General features: G+C 40.7%; 1 protein-coding gene across 17 annotated transcripts in view; it reads left to right on the top strand.

The window, feature by feature from the left end:
- The window catches only part of ptprda (protein tyrosine phosphatase receptor type Da), a 256470-nt gene that overhangs the window by 155981 nt on the left and 77966 nt on the right, over positions 1-22523 (top strand). For all 17 annotated transcript variants that reach the window (XM_084711929.1, XM_084711944.1, XM_084711936.1 and 14 more), the window contains 2 exons: positions 2602-2747; positions 5320-5461. In XM_084711929.1, coding sequence (XP_084568055.1) covers positions 2602-2747; positions 5320-5461 — 288 coding nt within the window. The remainder of the gene's footprint in view (positions 1-2601; positions 2748-5319; positions 5462-22523) is intronic.

Here is a 22523-nt window from a genome sequence, read left to right as displayed (position 1 = left end):
AAGAACAGATACTTAAGCTAATTACTAAGTATTTGTTCTTAGTTACTTTGCACCTCTGCTTATAGCTTTGGTGTTGTAATGGTTGTTGTGATTTTCCAACAGGCTTATTGAAAAATCAGCGCTCTGTGGTGAAAGGTTTCTTTGTGGTGCATGAGTTTGCACAATGTTTGTTCATAGACCATATCTTTTTGGTTGCTGTCACGGCATTGTTCGGAGAAAACAGAGGTTTCAATCAGCCTCTGTCTACCTGAAGCCGTACGAGGAGTCGACCAAAATGGATGTTTGTCAGCGGCAGACCTAAAATGGGGGTATGATGGTGATATCAGCGGCCATGTCTGTGAAAACACCATTACCTCCATGTCACGCCTCAATCACTCCCCATTGTGCGATGACTCTCCCCCCACCCTCTTCCCCTCACCTCCAGTGCTGATCTCCCGTACATGTCCTCGCAGTCTATCACAGCCGGCGTAGGGAGACGCACCGAGCCGTAATGGATGGCCCCGGAGCGAAAACAGCCCCAATAGCATATCAATTACCCATCAGCACCCTCTTGGCTGGATGCCAGCGTGCACCACACCCCAGCCAAGTCAATGAGATAAGGTGCAAATGCAGATATAATGGTGCTTTTTGCCGCGTACAAATTACACAGTGTCAACTCCGCTGCCCACCTGTCGGATCTGTCAGCCGGCAGATGAGAGAGAAATTCTGAGAAGAGCGTTAATGTGTGTGTGCGCGCAAGACCGTGCGCACGTCATGAGGCAATCAGGTGATTTCCCAGACTCATTTGCCCAGTGGAAGCCCAGCTGCTTGCCTGTTTATCTGTTCGCCCCTTTGATTGCTGACCACACATCTTATGTCACCTCTCCACGAATCCTGCAGGTTAATTTGTCCCTCATTCGCGGCGCCGCCGCCACCTCTGCTGCTGCTGCTGGGCAGCACAATCTGGGAGGGGAAATCGGTCCGCACACACAGGCACGCGAACATGCACAATCACACATTCTCTCACACACACAGATGAGGTGATTCAGATGGTTGGCATTACCGCAGCTGTGTGGCCCCTAATGGCCTGCTGAAGTGATTGATAAAAGGCAAACAGTTGCTCCGCAGGGGGACAGATGGAGCTACACCTCCCACTGAAACTGGCACTCAGGCTTCAGAGGAAAACACTGAGGGGGTCTGACTTAGCACTATGACATTATTGCTATTGAAATTAGCCTTGATCATCGTGATAAAGCTGGAATGTAAATCTCACAATCAAACCCTCATCAGGGAGGGACGGGTTCCTTTGATTACTTATCACTTTCATGTGTTCTGATTTTTTCGGTGGATGTAATAGAAACGTCAGCTCGTGCGCAGGAACTGATTGTCCTGGAGGGAAAAAAAAACAAAATTCTCGGAATTGAAAGTAAATAGAGAATTGTTGTAATGGCTGACAAAGCCTGAATAATATTGGGTTGTAATTTTACTTGGCAAACTGTGATTCTAAAAATCAAACTGCGAGGAGCAGAGCTGCAGCTCCCTTCACCGCGGTGGTGATCAGAGCCTGAGCAAATGCTGTTGTACAGTGCTGTAAACCCACCACAGAGGATGGGAGCGTCCGTGCCGTGTCCACACAAAGCAAACACTGTTCCACTCGGCTATTCTCTCACCTTCGCTCCCCTGCATTTTTAGCATTTTTATCCTCGCTGCCTTTACACTTGACTTGTTGTGCTGAATTGAGGGACCAATTAGGAGCAACAGAATGCTCACATCACTGATCAGAGCGTTGCGAGGACCTTATCAGGTGCGTGTCTCATTTGCGTGGGGCACAGCCGCCGTTCCGATTGGTGGTTTTCAAGAGATTAGTGTTGTCTGCTACTGAACCGATAGACGAGCTTTTGTTTCTCCGCAACTGTTGGAACATGTTAACCTATTAGAAACACCACGTGATTTATGTCCAGTGGAACAGCATGTGGACAGTGTGATGGGTAACAGTTTTAGATAGATGACTTTTATGTTGAATGACACAAAGCACCAGTTCCAAGACAATAATCCTTTCACACAAATCATGAGAAATTGATGAGCGCTGAGTTACTAACAACTTTAAAGGGATAGTTTGGATTATCTGATGTAGGGCTGTATGAGGTACTTATCGATATTCAGTGTATTACCAGCAGTAAATGCCTGCGAGGTTAAATTACTGATTTCACCTTGGTTGGTTGGTTTAGAGACAGCAGTATCATGTAGAGAGTGAAACAGCAGTTGTATATTCTCCCTAAAACTCCCCATAAAGTCTCAGTCAGTTATCCGTCAAATGAGACTTTTAGAAATACTTCCAGGGTCAAGATAAAATCCTTTGTACACTCTGCTCCCAGGACCTCTGTCCTTTAACTGATCTCAACCACCGATCATCTGTTTCCACTTTGCACAATGAAGTTGGTACAATCTCTCGCCTTGACCTCCAAAGACAATCCTCTTAACAGCCACACGCTGAAATCTGCAACTTTTGTTACTTTCTCGCGTGTGCAGCTTGATAAGAGAGATTAATTGCTCTGTCTGCAACGCTTAGCATGCTCGCTAACTATTTTTGTTATCTTTTATTCTGTTTCTGTCTGTCTCCAGCACCACCAAAGTTTTTAAGAACCCCCAATGACCAAACAGGCGTGCAAGGAGGGGTGGCATCCTTCATCTGCCAAGCTACGGGAGATCCACGGCCGAAGATTGTGTGGAACAAGAAGGGGAAGAAAGTCAGCAACCAGAGATTTGAGGTATTAGGTCTATTGTTCTGATGTAAAATGCTCGACAAAATTGGAATGCTTCAGCACTGCTTTTGGCTCTGCTCGCACATAATCCATTGCGCCAAGCCCCGCTCGCTTGCTTTTCGCCCTGACTTGCCACCACGCATTAGCGGGCTCTAATAACCGTGCTGGCCAGGCTTTTTAACATGCTTGAGTTTTAATGAGCAAGTACACGAAAGATCTTGGGACAGATTTGTAATTAAATAAAAGACAAGAAAGAAGCAATTGGCTAGAAGAAGAAACAACTTGTGGTGTGACCCAAATACCTACATTAGCATCATGCCACATTTGCCAGCTTTGTGTAAAGTGAAAGGGGAAGTTGCTGCTTTCACTTCGAAATTATCCTTTTGCTTTGTGGCATCTTTATCTAAATGCATGTCCTCCCCTCCTTATTTTGGCTGAAGCTTTGATTTCTGGTCAGCTTTAATCTGCACTTGGGCTCAATACCCATGAGAAATAACACATCATCGCAGAACACTGATAAGATTTCTATTAATTTCTGTGTCAGTCCTCGGGACTATCATAGTGTCACTTTTTCCCCCCGCTCTGCTCTAGATGCCATATTTGCTTGCTACTGCACAGCAGCAATGGCTTAACAGAGCTTGGAGACCTCTTCCCGCCTCTTCTTTGGGTCTCATAACCACAGAAATCTAATCTTATCAGAGTTCATCGCGTTTGCATTGCATGTTGAGCTGAATGCTAACACGCTAGTTTCCATTCCCTGGTTGCTTCCCTCACAGGGCTTGCTGGCTGCCGCCATTCCGCGCCCATTCAATCATGCACTGCCGCCTCATCTTCTAACAAAAACCCATTTCCTCTGAGAAGTCTCACAGCTTCCTTTCTAATTCGCTCTTTTCGGCTTTAACTAAGAAAGGGGGCCATTTCTTTTCGACCATCACCTGCTGTCAGCTTGAACGCCAACACCGCTGTACCGCTTGGCCAATGAAATGTTGAAGTGTATTGTTAATTAACACATGCAGAGATATACTGTGAACTAAAAATGTTCGAAGGCCTCTGTGTGCTTGTGTGTGTGTGTGTGTGTGTGTGTGAGTGAGTGTGTGTCTGTGTGAAGTTGAGGTCTCAGGCCTATCTTTATTGAAATCTACCTCTATGCTTAAAAGAGATTGAGTTATGACACAGGGCTTTCTAAAATCAGTGAGTATACAACTTGTAGCATGCAAAAAATAGCTGAATAAGCTACAACAAACACCTGTTTGTGAGCATTTTATGTGTCGTTCGTCCAATACAGTCGGTCCTGTCTTTTGTACCACTACCTCACCTCATGGTACAACTGTCCTTAACCGTTTATCAAGCCACTTTTAACTGTTTGTGCTTGTTTCTGTCCCATTGACACAATCAGTGTGATGCATTTTCAAGGGATAGAGTGTTAACTTTAAGAGTGGGACACATTCAGATTTAAATTTTACTCTATAACCCGACATCTGAGCAAAAAATTCTGACCAAGGTAACCTTCCCCATTCTTAAAGTTAGTCAGCCGCATTGATTATTTTACCAAATACTGCACAAAGTTAAACTATGCATCAGATGTATGTCATTTACTAGAAGACAGCACGTCTGAACACACAGCAAATGGATCTAGTCAGTCCCTCCAGATTCAACTAGTTTCCATTAACTCTGCACAACCGTGCAGTTTTGTCCAGTCACCACAACTTTTCCATAAATTTGACCACTCATTGCAGCTTTTCTGCAAATTTGACCAATTGTCATAGCGCACCACAAGTTCCACCGATCTTAGCAGTTCCCTGCGCAAAGGTTATATATGCACATCTCAGTTTATTTTTTCTTTCGGTTTTGTTTGTTTGTCTTTGTCACTGGTGCTGAAAAGACATTGCTAATGACATTTATCAATGCTCTGTGCGCTTTTATATGCTATAATTGTGGGTTCTCTTGTTTTTGAGTCTGAGCTCTGAAAAGATTTTGCTTCTTTGTTTAATACCCCCCAGGTTCTTTCTAGACAAATAAAGCATATTTTGTTACAATTTTTGCAGTCCTGAGCCTTTGGTAAGGTAATGGTAAGGTTACTTGGAACACTCAGAACAGAGTTCAATTTGTGCAATTTTCACTTGCTACCACAATTTATTGGGGAAAAAGTGCCTAAAAACATTGCAATAAATTTTTAGACTGCAACAATCCCCCGAAAAACCCAGCAAAATCCTGGAGGGACTGTCTAGTGAACACTTGCAGCGAAAAAGCTTTAAAAAAAAGAAGAAGAAGAAGAAAAATATATATTTTCAGTATCTCCATCTTATCTATACGCATTCAAGTACTGCACAGATCCTGAAGTTACTTTTTGTATATGTACAGTACATAACCACAATACTCACAAATCCCAAATCACAAAATCACTAGGGTTCAACGTAAGGTAGGCAGCAGCTTTCGTTTCTGTCATAGGAAGCACATTGTGTCAGTCACCATCAGTGTCTTTAGCCAAATGTCTTGTTTTTCTTGTCTGCGGAAGGTCCCTCACCCGTTATGAACCAAAAAATCTCCTTTAACATTATCCTGTCTCTCGCACCTGCAGGTGATTGAGTTCGACGACGGCTCTGGTTCAGTGCTAAGAATTCAGCCATTGCGCACGCCCCGAGATGAAGCCATATATGAATGCGTCGCCTCCAACAGTGTTGGAGAGACGAGCGCTACCACCAGACTCACTGTTTTACGTGGTAGGTCCTTCCCAACAACCCCAAAAGAACAAAAAGCACTCACCACTAACATGCCCTTTTTCTCCCAGCTGACCCAGGTAAGCCTGCATTTACTTGTTTTATGTCTGTCCTGTCCTCTTTTCTTTGTTTCTCACCATTGCGCCGCCCAGTCAGACCCAATTAGGGCCTCTGGTTACACTCACGTTGTGTATTCTAACTTGATAAGATTTAGTCCATTAGCCATTTAGCCAAGTAAGTTTCCGTTTCTAAGTGACTTAAGTCATTTGCATACAGATTCCTGACACAATAATTAAGATGCCAGTTAAATTATGCAAATAGCCATCCGTTCCTAGCCTGCGGCGGTTTAATGGAAAAGCTCAGCAATAATTTTCAAATCAGTCATTTTTCATCTCTGCACTTCAGCTTTGATATTCGTTTGACCGTGCAGAAAATAAACCAGTTTATACTCCTGATTAAAAGGCATGTATTGTTTATATGGTAGTGTTCTCGTCAAAAAACATTAAATATTTAACACGTGCATTTGACCCCCCCCCCAAAAAAAATGAATGTAGCCTTAAAGGTAAAGTTCACCCAAAAATCCTAAATACATATTGTTCATCTTACCTATAGTGCAGTTTATCCATGTAGATATTTGATGTGAGTTGCCTTGTTTTGGTGAAATTGGCAGTATACTGTATTTGTCTGCCTTCTCTTGAATATAATGGGGCCAAAGTGCCAGAAAAAATATACATTTGAAAAATTCAACGCATGACCTGTTTACTCAAGATACCCCACAGAACTTGTTGTGAGCAGTTTTACTTTCTTTCTGGCTGAAAGAAACTGCAAGAATGACGTTTCTAGTAGAAAGGAAGTAGTTCTGGCCGATTCTACTGCAGAAAGAAAGTAGTTCCAATAGATTCTACTGCATATAGAAAGTCTCTCTGCAGCAGAATCGAGTGGAATGGAACTGGAACTAGTCCCTTTATATATGAGAGAATTCGGGCATATCTACGGCTTATATCTTCAAAACACTGCAACAGCACTATAGATAAAAGGAAAATATATATTTTTGATTTGGGGGTGAACTGTCCGTTTAATGCGTTATAATCCATTATATTTTGAAATATCACCTACAACCCGAATTTTGTTTTCCTTTACATAAATAAAGACATTCCCAGAAAAGGCACAACTTGTTGCAAGTGTTTGACACTCAGAATTTCCCTCCTGCTTCATATGTGCCTCCCCAAACCACCTCCACCCCCCAACAAATGCTGAAACAAAACCTACACCCTTCGTCCTAGTCGAGGGTTGCCTCAATGCCACTATCTTTCGGCGACCACTGTTAATAGCCAGCACTCCTCTGCACAAAGACGTGTAACAAAGCAGGCGGGAAAGGTCAGCCACTTTGTTTACGTCCAGCGAGCTGTGAGAATAAAAGTCAGACAACAAATATCAAATTGTTTGACAGTGCCTCTTTTATAATAAGCACTGAGCAAAATTTTTATCTTGATTACACAAAACATTCCATTCAAAGGCAAATATGTGGTGGCCCTGAGCTCAAAAGGCTGCGTAATATCTCTCTAAAACATGACTTGTTTGGCTATGAATGGAGAAAATGGCTTTAGAAAAAAGCCTTGGGCTGCCTGAATGAGGTGTGCTCCATTATGTGCCACAATTACACAACATGGCAAATGAGTTCCTATTGAGAGGGGTGCTTCCATCCTATAGAAAAAAAGCTGGCTCTGCGAGTCTCTGAAGCCTCCACCCCTCCTCCTCCTCCTCCTCCTCCTCCTCCTCCTCCTCCTCCCCTGCTTCTTATCTCACCAATGAGCCAACAAAAGGCCCTTTGCACTGTCTCCAGAGGCCGATTGAAAGAGAAAGGTGGCACGTTCACATGCAGCTCTCTCCTGTTTACTCTGAGCACAAAAGTGTGTGCGTATGTGTGTGTTTGTGTGTGTGTGCTCTCACATGCAATATTGTGCACATTTCCTGTCTGCTCCTGCTTCTGCTCTATCTCTGTTTTTCCCCTTCACACACACACATACACACACACACAGATAGCTGAGGGACGGGTATAGAAGCCACTCTTCCCGGCTCCACGGCCTAGCATTAGCATGTTTATTACCATTTCCATTTTGCTCTTCTGCTCTCTCTCCTTTCCCATCAATGTATTGAAGGTGAGGAGAGGCCTATCACGGACCCGGAAAAAAAAAAAAAAGAAAACCAAGAAAAAGCTTTTTCTTTCTTGGCTTTGGTGCAAATAAAAAGGTGTGCTCCTTGTTCTCACTTCGCCTCCCTTAGACACATATAAACCCAAAATATTGGCATTGTGGATGATTTAGGAAATAATCTACATGATTTTTACATCAGTATTTGTTCATTTCACTACCTTATGCTGACACTTGCTATGACACAGTAGGGATTCAACCTATACCCAGTTTGAGCTTTTCCATTTGCTGGATATCTGGTGCCTGGTCGGTCTTACTAATGAACTGTATTGCTGTGCACACTGGCAGTGATGCCTCCAAAAAGATGAATAGAGAAACTGAATAATTATTATGAGCAGTGATAGCTGTCATAGCTTGATAGACAAAGGAGAGGAAGCAAGATGAATATCAAACATAAATAAAAATGGAAATGATGCCACAGTGCTGGCCACAGACAAAGGTTACCATAATAAGCTCCAGCTAGCCATTTAGTTTGAGTTTATACTTGAGGTCTTCAAAAGTTATAGAGCTCGACAGTGAGGTTCCGGATGTGAAAATCCCATTCATATTCTGAATAGAGGATTTAGCCTATCAGCCATAATGTTATAACGATCCGAGGCAGATTCGCCATTAGCCATGAAGTTGTAAAATGATGGTACATGCTCCTATTGAAGCCACAAGTCCGTATGATATCAACCTTGTTTAAGAAAAATATATTTTATTTGCAGTGTTATGGAGAAGCACTACACTACCAGCGACGTCTCTGATTGGTGGAGCTTATTGTTAACATGGAAATGTTTTCTGCACCCACAAATGGGCAGTTCTGCTAGCAGGCTGGCTAGTTAGCTAACAGGAGTTGCACTGGTAATGTCTTGAAGAATGTAATTAATGTACACAGACACACCAACTATGATTACAACACTGTTATTAACAATATACACACAATAATAATGAAACATCAGTGAGTGCATGAATGGGAAATTCGGTCTGGAACTGGAGCCGTTGAAAAAGTGGCCAGACACTGCTGGGCACTGTACAGCACTTCCTGCATTTTATTTAAGGTGCTCTTTGGATGAGGATACATGTGTACTCAAAAATCACAAAAATCTCCAAGGCACTCTCTTTTGAAACAAGTCAAATGCCTTTAATGGAACAGCACAGTCATGTTGGACCTTAAAACAAACAAACAAACAAACATCTTTCAGCATACAAGCCTTTGTCGGGTCTGAAAAGACTTTTCAAGAGACCTTTTGACTCGGCTTTTATCCTAAAACGTAACCGAGTTTGTTTTTTAAAGGTACAACATGACCATGTTGGGATAATAAAGGCATTACAGTTGTTTTAAAAGAGACTTTCTTTGTGATTTTTGAGTTAGAACTTCAAGTTGTAGACATGCATAATACAGCCAAACTGATTTCAACCCAGCGTAAGGATGCCTTTGACTCTCAGGAAGCTGGTAGTAAGCTGACACACTGCATTGTGAGGGCAGCGTACTGTACGAGGCAACACAAGGTTACCTCAAGGGTGCTTTATATATTATTTAGGAGACCAAAAAGCTTCCTCTTCCCAAAACTACTTGGTACAGTACAATAAATACAGCACTGCTGGTTTGCTACTCATCATTCCACATGACATAAACTGCAGTCTGAAAAATGCAACTGCACATTTTTTAAGTCTGGTCTGTCACTATCACAAGCAACAAATTATTTCTCTCCTCCTGCAGCCCTTTTAGTGGAGAAATACTAAACTTGCACAGAAGTGTGTGATGCAGGATTGGAGAGATACATAAATAAGCAAACAAAGATAAGTGATACTACACCAGGCCTAATACATATAAAGTGACTGTTCGTTTAGTTCATTTGGGCTCCAATGGTCTGTGGAAACGACTGCAAAGCATCTGTTGTGGGAAGCTCGCCACAGGGGGCGATGCCTAATTCCATGAAGGAAAAGCACATTGTTGTAATTGCCATGCTATGAGGAGAGGGGATTCGAGGTGACAAATCCAAAGTACTGGGGGATATTAGTATTCGGATGGGCTTCTAACTTGATGGGAAACGCCATTAGTAATGAACTTCCAGGCTTAGAGAAGCCATTTGCATGAAAGGCGAACCCTGAAACGTAATGATGTTCCGAGTCAAATCTGCCAGGCCACGGCATGAGGTACAGCTTTCCTTAGTGCACTTTTTTCTCGTGCCCTCTGTTTTGATTAACTGGGAGATGACCCACCTCATCTGCAACTCGTGTCTTTGAATTAAGGTCGTCTTGATTCGCTTTGTAATTGAGAATGACAGCAAGGAATTGAGAAATGAGGGAACAGCACATTTTGGGTGTCACGGCTGGAATATGATTTCAGTGAAGGGGCATTTGAGCTCAGCTATCAAAACGGTTGGGAGGTTTACTTTAAAAATGTATTCCAATACAATCGCTAATTACCTTAAAACATTTTGTATGTAACCTAAATCCTAAAATATTTAAAAAGTGACTGCACATCACAGATGTATGTCAGTATGTCAGATGGTTATTTTGGCGCCCTGTATTTACCAGAGAGAAAAAGTTATATTTCCAAACTCAATATTGCCTGTATATCTCAGTCTCCCCTCAACTTACCAGACTGAATGGCTTGAAGTGAACTTCTTTTGATATTTATACCTATTTGATCTAATCAACTGGTAATATCATCATTTAACCTAGCAAAGATCAAAACCAGGCCTTTCGTGATTCATTTCCTTCAACCTCTACAGTTAGTCTGGACAAATAAGTAACAGTAACTATAAGCTCAGGCATACAGAGTGTCAGGATCCCACAGCTTCCCCAGTCTTTCTGCTCATGCCTCACTTTTGTATCCACTTTTGTCTTCTTAAAGGCTCTGTTTTTCAGTTTGGCAGCTAAGAAAAACTTTTGTTTTGGGTTCTTCAGCTTGTTGGCAGCGCATCCTGCCGCACAGCAGCTTTTAGGCTTTTTTTTTTCTTTGTTTACTATCAGACAGAAAGTGACAAGAAGGCACCTTCACGCAAGACAAATCAATGGAGAAGGATGAATAGTTTTTCTTTTTGGTGTGGTGGGACTTAATTGCGCTCTGTTTTCATACCAAATATGGTGACATTGTCTTGTCCAATATAATCTTTGTTCATGTTTGTTTTTTAGTTTATTCATTCTTTGTCCAGATATTCCTTACTTTGTTAGCACATTTAGATGAATAGCACTAATTATGTGCATTTATTAGTAGTAGCGCAGGTTAGCAAACAAACTGATTTCTGTGTAGCTAACATTAATTTGTATTCTTACCTGTAAATGTTTGTTTGTTTTTTTGTTTTTTATAGATTAGATAAATCGAGTTCTTGAATTATGACAACACTTTCACAGTTGGAAGCCATACCTTGCACTCTACTGTGATTTTGTTCCCCTTTTCTCTTGTAAAGACAAAGTAATATTCCACCTTCACCTAGTGAAGCATTTTTTCACTAGAGACCATGATAATGAATAATGACCACAAGAATGGTCTTGCAATTTGTAAAGGACATGGAAGTATATTGTTCTTTATTTTATTATGCATTTTAAAATTGTAATCCTAATAATAATCCCCCTTTTTTACTAAATCTGTCCTAATCACTTCCATATATGTAATCCATTACTCCCCAAGTCTATTTATGAAAACATATGAACGTACACAACTGTCACAAGACAATACTGGTACATTTGGGTTTCTTTCGTATGCTTTTCACTTGAAGTAAACAAGAGAAAAGCCAGAAAATGTAGCCAAAGCGCCTCACAAGCTCTAGACTCTCTGCTTGCAGTAGTTCCACCAGAATGATGTGTGGATCTGAGTGCTGCAGTTCATGATTCAGGCATGATTAAGGATTTATATTGCATCCTCATACTCCCATTATGCTGTCAACAGCCATTTCCTGTGCCCCACACACAAGTGTGCAAACTTATGCAGCTGTGCACAACTTGACAGTGGGAGCGGAAAATGGGAAGCCGCTCTCCTGTGACGGAAAAACAGAATGCATCATTTCCATTTGTATGGAATGGTGCAATGGCACAGTCAAAGCCGTGTAGCCGAGACGGATCTTTCCACGTACAATGAAAGAGCTGCTACATGATCAGTGATTATTCATAGACAATGCACGCAGTCCTTTCTTTGTCATTGTTATGAGAAAAATGGCCTCCACACTTAATAAAAGAGACCAAAAGCTGCCTAATTTATATTCCAAGCCGAGTTAACTGATAACTGTTAAGATGCTGGTCAACGTAAACTGTCTGGACTCGCCGCCTGCAGAGCAGAAACCTGTAGAAAACCGTGAGGAGTGACTGATAAGAGTAATTTAAAGCGTACCTTAATGCTCATTCCTAACCATCGTTTTTCATCTGCGCGCACCATTTTCTCAATGCATAATGCCTTTCCTTCTAAGTACGGAGAGAGAGATGAACAAAAGCCGGTGTGCATGCCCAAATTGCTTAGCAAGATAAATGCTGTGTCAGCTGTCTCGGACTGTCGGAGCAAGGGATGCAGTGGGGATGAGGCAAGTGACCATTGTAAAATTACTGTGCTTGTGATCAGTGGCTTGAAAAAAAGAGAGTGAGGGGCCAGCAGCTACCATACAATTCTCTGGTTTGCTGGCAGGAGCTCTATAGATGGCAAGACCTGGGCTGCCACATGGAACGCTCAATTTTGTTAGAAAAATACATTTTTCCTCGAAAAAATGGTGCTGTGGAAACATGCTGACTCACTGTAGGAGTTTAACTCCAGTGCTGAATATAAAACGAAGGTATTCTAAACTTCTTGGAACAGCATTTTTAGGTCTAAGGGAATTGTTGGCCCGCTATGAAGCACATTTGATATTGATATATCCTCTTAAAAGTATGCAGGACTATTGCACTTACTTGTTGTTTTCACAAGTTGCTGGTGTTTCAGAACACTGTAAGAATAAAGTATTTGTTTTAACTTAAAAAAGTTAGTGTCGGGCTGCCTTAAAATTTTGACTTGACTGAATTTCAAAGGATAATTTTAAGTAACTGTAATGATACAAAACAAACAAAGAAACTTGTGTTTCTAAGTTCTGTGGAGTTCTAAAAGTAAATTACTAGAAGTTTTAAGTTTAATTTACTCGAATAAATAAAATGTCTATATTTAAGTTACGTTTTACAGTGAAGCTAGTAGTGTTTTTGTAGGTTTTCCATGTGAATTTGCTGGACATTTTTCTCAGAAACCGACATGTTTTTCTCCCGAAGCATGCTGGGACAAGTGAGGAACCAACCTCACAGGCTATCAATTAACTTCATGTCCATTAGATGTTTCATAAAATAGCCATAGGCAGAGTTATTACTTGGGATTAGGCCAATACCAACTTGATGCTACTCTTCCTAACTGCACTCTCTCATACGTCACAAAAATGGAGCACATGATGACAAGTTATTCATTATTGTAATTAAAAAGATGGAGCTGACTGTCCTCACAGAAATTGATCTCAACTCGAAAAAAAATAAATAAATCACCGCCACCCCACCTCCCTCTTATATATCTTGCGTGGTTAATCGTGGGAGCCAATCAGTATCTGTGTAGTATGCAGGATGATTTAAGACAAAACCACTGCCAACAAGATGGATGTTAGACTTTATAGTCTGCATAGCGCGTGAGAAAACATCTGCTGGAGCCACAAAGGCGCTTGGACTGTGTTCTGAACATGATAGATAACTCTGCACATGTTGTGCCTCCGTATTTGTTTTAATAAAAGTAAACACAGCCTCCTGAATTAATAATTATTGATTCAGACAAATGAATAATGTGTTTTTTCCCTCCATGCTGGACTTAGAACGCACTGTTCTCAATAGTGACCTCACATTATTGCTAGCATAATGAGATAGTGAGATTTTAAAACGCAAATTGTTTCTCATATTTTATGGAAGTACTCAAACAGTTAATAAAAACATGGGACGGAAAGGTTAGGCACTTTTTGCTCAAACCAAAATGTTTGATCAAATTTAAATGTACCAAAACACATGCAGCAAATATAATTTAGTTAAGTGTTATTAAAGGTACAATATGGAAAACACCTTCACCTCTCAGCTTCCAGAAATGACTCAATGAAATGCTTACAATTATACAAACGGAGAAAATACGGGCCTACAAATCTGCAGCATCCAACTGACGTTTGAACATATGGGGTCAATTCATTAACTATTTCAAAGATAAATAATTGTTGAATTTGTCAAGAAAACAACTCTTATGATACCATGCTACCTCATGGTGCCATCAAACGTTGTCTTTTGGTATTGTTTTAGTGGCAGAACTTTCATTTTGTGCATTTAAATACAGCTGATGTTAGCATTTAGTGCATTGAGCTAAATGCTAACATCACCAGCATGCCTCAGCTTAGCAGGTACACCATCTTGCAGCAGCATGTTAGCATAAAAAATACATATTTATGTCAGTAGTAAGACTACAACCTCTACCATCTCTAACTAATTTTAGCTTCACAAACTTCTATCTGAAGTGCACGATACACTACACGATACACTACACGGCAGATCATCACACACTTTTATGAAGGAATATTCCATTGCCTGGGCTGGATGGGACACAAGGTCATGTAACGAGCAGTGTGTAAGTCTGAGCCAGGTAGTCGAGGGGTGCTAATGTTAGTAGCTTTGATCCTAGCAGCACTCAAAAGTCATTTTCTACTAGATTAATTGGGCACTGCAGGGTCATCCTTAATGCATCTAATGATCTTGAGAAACTTTTCAAGCCGCGTAAGGCTGCTCGCTAATTACAACCAAACAACTTTGGACTGAAAAAGTGATGTGGCAAGAATTGATCGTTGGGTGTAATTAGTTGCCTATACATTATTACACTCAGTACAGCAAAGAGGAACGCACAGTGAGTTATTAGATGTTTTATAGCTGCCTGAAAGGAAAGAGGGACAAAACCTTACAAAGTCTCATTGCAGGTTACATCAGCTGCAAACCCAGCTGTCAAATCTCAAAACATGTGGCCTCAATATGGTCATTTCCATAATAAAATAATGCCACCCGCTGCCTACTGTGACGCCCATCGTCTCCTTGAGTCAGTTTTTGGGAGAATGCCTGTCTGCTAAATTTGAAAAGCCTGATATAACCCCCGTTTTCCATTAAGGCTCTTTGAGAGGCAAGAGGTCCTCTCTGCAGGATGTTAGCAAGCATGAATAATCTCTATACTCCCCTCTCCTGTAGCAAGCTTTTAGCTGTATCAATAATTGAAATGGCTGGTGCTAGGTTTTGCCTTTCTCAGGAGGAAGTGAACTCGTATGAAGTCGGTTTCCTCAGACATTAATACCGCACGTCTCCCAGAGTACTCGTCTGAGCCTGATGATACCATGTTCAAACGTAAGAGTCTCGGGCCATGACCCATAAAGATACCCGGCACTGTCATGCAAAAAATGCTAAAAGTGGTTTAAGTTCAGAGGATTTTGTGGAGGCATTCTGACAGCTGATGGAACGCTTTCTTGCTGGTAAAGTAATACACACCTCAACATTAACAAATAAACAGTCCTGTACAGTCTTATTTTCCTTAACTATGTTTCTTAATAGGGCTGGGATTATATGCTAAATCGATTTGATTTGATATGTCTCAAGTTTTGTGATTCTACCAGTATCGATATTACAAATTATTAGGAATCGTGCACTTCTAGAGACTGTATAGCATGAGCCCTATTTCCAAAATAATGCACATTACCTGTCAGTCGGTCCGGTAATGTGAGTTCAGTTAGTTTGATCTCAGCAGCATCAAATGGACAAAAGTGGAAAATACTGTTTTTTTAAGTTACATGCTATGAGAATAATAAATGAAATTGAAAATATAAATAGAGATATATATGCTGCCCTCCCCTGGCATGCAGTGTTTCCACCAAGCATATTTTTGAACCCCTTGGGGAATTTTGAGTTTTGACCCTTTGAGGATGCTGTAGCTGGTAGCTATTTGTTGTTTTATATATAAATAAAATGAATTAAATTGCAAAAAAAAAAAATGATTCAGGAATTATAAAAGTAAGAATCACAATAGTTCTTAACATACACTGGCCTACTTTCTGTAAATACACAAATGATATGCAACCTGACAATCCAGCTGATCAAACTGACCCCCCTGCTTCTGAATCTATAGTACATGAAGGTTAATGAAGCAACTCAGTATCTCACAGTTCTGCCTTCTGTTTTTTTTCCTGGCTGGTAGGATTACTCACCTGGTCACTGGTACTCTCCTGAGCCCATGCTGGCTCCAGCTTCTGGCCTTTATCAGCTTCCCTCTGAGAAGACAAAATAAATGACTCAAGCTAAACGATTCAGTTTTATTTTTATGATAAATGTTGACATGCAAACGTATTACTTTATTAAACTTTAAAGCATCAAGCCTCATATAGTCATCCCAAGTGGGCGGTAAGAGGGTAAATATACAATGAATAAGCCTGAAACATAAAAACAGAACAGATGTCTTGCGGTATATACTTCAAAGTGACAGGAGTGTCGGTGAGAATGGAGGCGTCTCTAAGGAGAAGGTAGTGTGTGGTTGTTTATATATACCCTGCCACGTCCTCTTTATTTGTGAATGCTTAATGCACTCAAGAGGATCAAATGAGGGTTGATGGACTGTTAAGAAAAAGATAAATAAAGAAGAAATGAAGAAAGAACAAAGAAGAGGCTTCCTAAGGTGCATTTCATGGAGTTGAGAGAGAATAAACGACATTCATTTTAGCTTTGTGTTTGGCAAATAGCTCAAAGCATTGTCAAATAGTTGTCTGCCTCCTCCTTTGGATATTACTAATAATAACAAAAAAATGCTGATGGAAGATAAGATGACAAGAGCAGTTTTTTTTTGCTTTTTCTTTCCCCAACTTGAAATAAATGGGGCACTGTTTTCTCAAGTAAATGGAATCATTGCTCAAGGTAACAACCAGCAAATGGAATATGCAAAGTGAAATCCTGAAGAGGGTGGGAGAGGGACAGAAGGCAAAGAAGGCGGGAGACAGACAAAGACAGATCGAGGGAGAGTCTTTAACATCAGGCGTCTTTTATAGTCTTGGATGAGCCGCGACTGGATGGAGGGGGATGAAGTCGGCGAGGAAGGCGAACGCGAAAAGACAATGGGAGTGTGCAAGAAAGACATGATTGTAGGTAGAGGAGGTCTTGAAATCTCTCTTCTCCACCTTCCCCCCAGGTGATCTTTACTCAGAACAGTACATCTGGCTGAGCTGACGTGTAGTCTGTAAAGCAAGAAGAAGAAGAAGGGTGGGGGGTGGAGGGGCATCTGAGCGTAAATGGAGCTTTGTGCCTGGCTTCCTGCCTGGCTTGCTGCTTGCCCAGCCAGGCCTGTAGAGAAAGGCCCCCTCTCCGCCCTTCCTGCTTCATCTCTCCTTTTCATCTCCCTCTTTACCCATCCATTTTAGCACTACCCCTAAGGGGCAACCGACACTAACACTCACTCTCTGCTTTCATTCTCTTCCTTCCACTCCCTTCGCTTATGTTGTAAATGGAGGAATATCACAGCTAATCCGTCATGTTTATGAATGACATGGGGCCTAGGGAGAGGTTGGGGCGCCTTGCCAGAAGTGGCGTACATCTCTGTTGCATGCCCTTTGCTTGGCTGATCCAATCTGCCCCGGCAGCGATGGCCATAAAAAATGTCTATGGGGGATGGCAGGCTTGGAGGAACATTAGGCGGGGTCATTTTAAAGCACAACTCCGGCCGTTTCTCACCTGGATCCTGTTTCTCCACCACTTTCTATCAAATTTTACCTTAATTCCAACCAGCATCTAAACCACTGCTTTTACGGAGTAAGCGTTGACCTTCGCCCATGATCTTGAACAATGTGGCTACTCTGTTGTGGTGATCATAGACTGTATGACAACTGGAGAAAAGCTTCCGAGTCTAAAAAGTTAAGCCAATGAGGAAGTGCCTCAAACCTGCATTCTTTCTAATGGTCAGCAGGGGGTGAGCACATTAGTCTCAAAAAGAAGTCAGATTGTACCCCTATTAGAAAATTACCCTATGTCTCACTTGATTTATGATGTCTGTAAACACTTTCCTGATGACTTTATGATCACAGTCACTAGTTTCAAGTCCGATACAGCATGATGTTTTGGAAATTATTGTCCCATTCAGAGTGAAAAAGCAGGGTATGCTTTAGTTTTGTTGATCAATTATGCCTAATTCGCTTCACGTGTTTTCAGACACACTATTTGCGCACTGTTTAGGTGTAATACCAGAAACTTTGCACCGTTTTGTCCTGCTGAATGGACGAGCCAAAACCAAGCACTGCACACCCACCAGCTTCATGCTCTCATCTGTACTTTTGTACGATGTTCTGGTTGCAAGAAAGCAAGATGGCAGCCCCTTTAATGCCAAACTCAGGCTTCAAAACAGTAGCAAAGCATGTCATGGTTGGTTCATGCTTGGTAGCGATACGTGAAAACTGCAAGTGTGCATTCTGTCTTTCATAGTGGGATATGAATGGTGAAAACTGCCTTTTTTCTCAGAAATGTTGGGTTATCCACAAATAAAATTTACAATACAAGAGAACAGATTTTGAAGTGTGTATAAATGTCATACCATTTTATTAAATGATGTACCATGAAACCAGTATGTCAACGTAGAGTTTTACAACTAGTTCTCCAATGTCATTCAGAATGAGGAACAGCTCGGATTGTTCATCTGTGAAGGTTTTTCTGAGAGAAAAAAGCGGCCTGATGATTAATAGATTGACTCTACAATGGTTTCCTCATAATCTCAGGCATTAGGCGAGGGTTTTTAATGACAAATAAGCAGCATTCAATTAATTATACAATCTCAAAGGGGATTTATGGAAGAAACAATCAGTGCAGGGCAAAGGGGGAGAGGATGCTATTTTTCACCGAGACAGAGAGCCATGAACCTCGGGTTACGAGAGCTCTCTACGCCTTCACCTTCCTCCTCCTATATTTCGTTCCAGCGTTCATCATCACAGGAGTTTTAAGGAACACACTGGATAGTATTTCACAATCCAGTCCTATTTCACTCCTCTAGGCAACAGGGGTAGAATAAAATTTTACTGGATACTAGATGGCCCCTCGTTGTCTGCCCTCTGGGTTTTAGCAGTTTTCTCTAAGAGACTGTATTTGTTCAGCAAATTACTGAACTACCTTTTAGAGGCACCAAGCGAGTGAGACTTAATGCCACTTTGACTTGGAGTGGGCCTGTTCCTCTTAAAACTCTATTACAGTAAATTGGAATTAGCTGTTTGAGCCAACTGTGGCAAATTCACAGTAATATTCATTAGCGCGCTCTATACCTGAAGAATCATCTAATAAACTAAACCAAAAGCATATTCCCGTCAGCCCAGCTGCGCTCTTACAGCTGATTTCTGCTGCACTGAAGTACCCAATTTTTCACTGAACAAATTACAGAATACCGTGGAACGTTTGTAAAAAATACATCACTTATATTCTAGTTTTCTGAAAGTGTGGGTAGACCATTTAGTTGTCATTTGAATTTAACAGTTAAACTACTGTACATGACAGCCATTTTCATAATTTTCTAAAATTAGCCACCGTCATGTCCAAGAGATGGCTTATAAATTGACTTTTCTCTTTAAAATAGGGCTTTGACATATACAGTACCCTGTAAAAATAACTATTTGTTTTAACTTAAAAAAGTTAGTCCTTCTGCCTTAAAACTTTTAATCCAAGTAACTTTTCAAGTCTCATAAACTCGTTAGACCAACATCTCTTCAGTCACACTGAGAAACGTTACAAATAAGTTTGATTTCCTTTTACCTTTGATTTCTTGCTTTGAAAGGTCAGTTATTCATTTCAAAGAGTCTCAGGAGAGTTTTAACTCTCATGCAGTGCATGCTGGGAAGTCTGCTAATATACTGATCATGTATCTTTAGAAGCTTCAGTTAATAAGTTGATTGAACTCTGTAAAGATTCTTTCAACCCATAATTTGAGTCAAAAGGCTTCATGTTAGAAGAGCTCATGTTTATGCCTTCTAAAAATAAATACCAGAAATTTTAAGTTGAATAAATAAACTTGTAAACGAGGAAAGATTAGATGATTCCAGTAAATTCCTGTGTGAATTTTTTACAGTGTAGAAACATGCCTCTTTCTAAAGTTCCCACTCCATCGATGTTGTTATGAAGATTGGAATATACATCTGTATCCTCAGGGGCAATAAATGGATCACGGGTTTTCACAGCAAACCTGAACTCTCCAGCACTCTGCCAGATACAACAGGATTAGTTCTGACCTGCAAGTCTTGCACAGACGCATTTGTAAACCTAAACTGGAAAGTAGTCATGCCATGCCACTTAACATTTTCTCATATCAGTACTTCTAAGGCTTTGGAAACATACAGAACTGCGGCCCCGGGCATATAATTGGGACGTGCTCTCACATTTGAGCTCCTTGTGAGTATTTTCCAGTCTGAGCAATCATGAAAACCACATCAGTCCAGACACATGCCATGTTTAAAAACAATTTGAAGGTTGACTCAGAGTTCACTAGCCTGTCAACCCTTTAAAAACAACTGAGGAAGGTGATTTTTGGAATTGCCTTATTAGACGGAAGTGCTGAGCATTTTGTTTCCCATTATTGGATTAGTTAAGCAGTATCTACCTTGTGCAGGTGCCAGGAGGCTTATTTGGGAAATCTGGCTGAAAGGAAGCTCCAGAGGGAAAACCTAATCTTATTTAGACTGGACAGCATATGTGCCAAACAGCACTGGGATGTATCAATGAGATAAATACAGGCTTTGGATTCTCTGAGGGCATTTAGGGAAAATGTAGACATCTCAATTCGTCATTTCTTCTTTTTGCTCAGCACTGATGCACATGTGCTTTTATACTCTGCATTCTTGTCTGACTTGTTGTCCTTTAATGGCTCTACCTGCCGCTCGCAAGGGATACTTTACACCCCTAATGTTAAGGGTCGTCCCTTGCATTTTAACTATTCTAACTATTCTACCCAAGGCAGTGTGAAGACATTCATATGCTGACAACAACGTCCAGGCATGTGTGCAATAGCAATTATCAACAAGTGCTGCAACTAATCCACATCTAGGTAAAATTACTGGTGCTCTGTGGCTTCAGTGTAAAGCAGTATGATAAGTAGAAAGAATACAATATTTTTACCAGAGCAAGTAAATGACATCAGTATCATTAAATGAAAGTTTTTTCAGTGAATAAGCATAATAAACAAGTATACTGTAGAGATAAGGCAAAGATAAAAATAGATTGTATATCACCATGTTGTATGTCAATAAGATTGCAAAGTTGTAGATACAATGGTACAATCAACATTAAGACACAGGTATTTATCGGCTCCAGCTCTGATTGGCATGGATGGAAACATTACCCCCAGGTCACGCTAAAGCTCGTCATCTCTGTCAGTAACTATTCTGACTCTTTTGCTGTTTTTTTTAAATACACATTTGTGGCTTGTCTTGACTCATTTTGACCCAGTTTGACTCTGTGTGTCAGCCCAGAACAGCACAGTTTGCACCCGCTTGAAGGTGCTTATTTACTGATGAATCATGTTTTTAGTCAAGTGTGGCACATTTTATTTCTTACAAAAAAACCCCAAAAAACTAAAAGCTTTTATTATGAAGCAGCAACATCAGGAAACGTTGGGTTTTCATCAGCAGCTGAATCAGCTGAAACATGAAACAGTAAAATAAAGCAGATACCTGAAAGTACAAACAGCGACGCAGGAGAAAAAGGCAAACTCGTCAACTGGCGAGAGGACCTATTTTACCGGGCTTAGCCACAGTTAAATTTAATTGACGGTTTTGTTTGTTTGTTTTGCATATTTTTTCCATATCCATTCATATTACTTCCAGAATCTGTTTGAGACTTTTGTTATAGTATAATGACTCTAGGAACAAAATATTTGAACTCAAAATTATAATTATTGGTTTTAGTTTTATTTTGATTGCTCCAATTTGTGACATGAGAAGCCCCTGAGGCTTTTGGCATCTCTTGCACATAATTTTTTTTATATTGTTTTGTTTATTTTCTTTTAGATTAAATAAATCTGAATTAAAATAGGAAATAAGTGATCAAAGATAGACAAGTTATTAAAATGTCCTAAAATCAAGTTTCACCTCTGCAAAAGTTTACGGGCACAATGATGGATGCGCTGTTGAGTAAAGCAACTCTGTCTGGGTCCAACTTTGAGATAGTTTAACCAAGCTGCAGGTAGCTGATAAAGCAAAGGGGGGAGCTCAGATGTAGAACCCGTCAATCATTAGGCGCTAGATTGTAAAAGTACACCTTTATACCACAGTGCACCCTGTAAGTAGAGCAAGGAAATCAGCAGTGATGTGGGTGAAAGTGGTGAAACATTAGAGAGAGGCAAAGAGAAAAATAGAACAGATGCCGTCATAGAATTGGCACAAAATGGAATTGCTGTCTGCCTTTGTTAATCAAGAGCTCTTACGTTTGGTTGAGTAATTTTGTTTGTGTGAAAACAAAAGCATAATTAACAGTTCCCTCTCCCATGCCAAAGGAGAAAAAAAATAATTGAATACGTCAGTTGAACAGGAGCCGAACAGAACATTTTGTTGAAGAGGATTCAGGTCGTCTCTGAACGGATGTATTAACTAGGCTTGCAGCAAATTTTGAGGGAACTGTAAACAAATTATAATGGACAATGTCTCAGTGTTAATGTGTTCCAAATCAACAACCTCACTTTGAAAAAAAGAAAAAAAAGAAAAAAGGTGTGTCACAAACGTCTGCACAAAGAGACTCTCGGTTAAACATTTATCTGTGTGTGAGTCAAGATTTGACTTGATTTTCTGCGACGTTGCCACACTCCTACAAGTCTTTCATCCTTCACCTTAAATTGTGCGTGTGGAATTCTTTTCCCTATT

Source organism: Lutjanus erythropterus, chromosome 23 (genome assembly GCF_056507025.1).
Source record: "Lutjanus erythropterus isolate fLutEry1 chromosome 23, fLutEry1.hap2, whole genome shotgun sequence".
NCBI classification, from domain to species: Eukaryota; Metazoa; Chordata; class Actinopteri; order Lutjaniformes; family Lutjanidae; genus Lutjanus; species Lutjanus erythropterus.
This window is presented reverse-complemented; position numbering and strand designations above follow the sequence as displayed.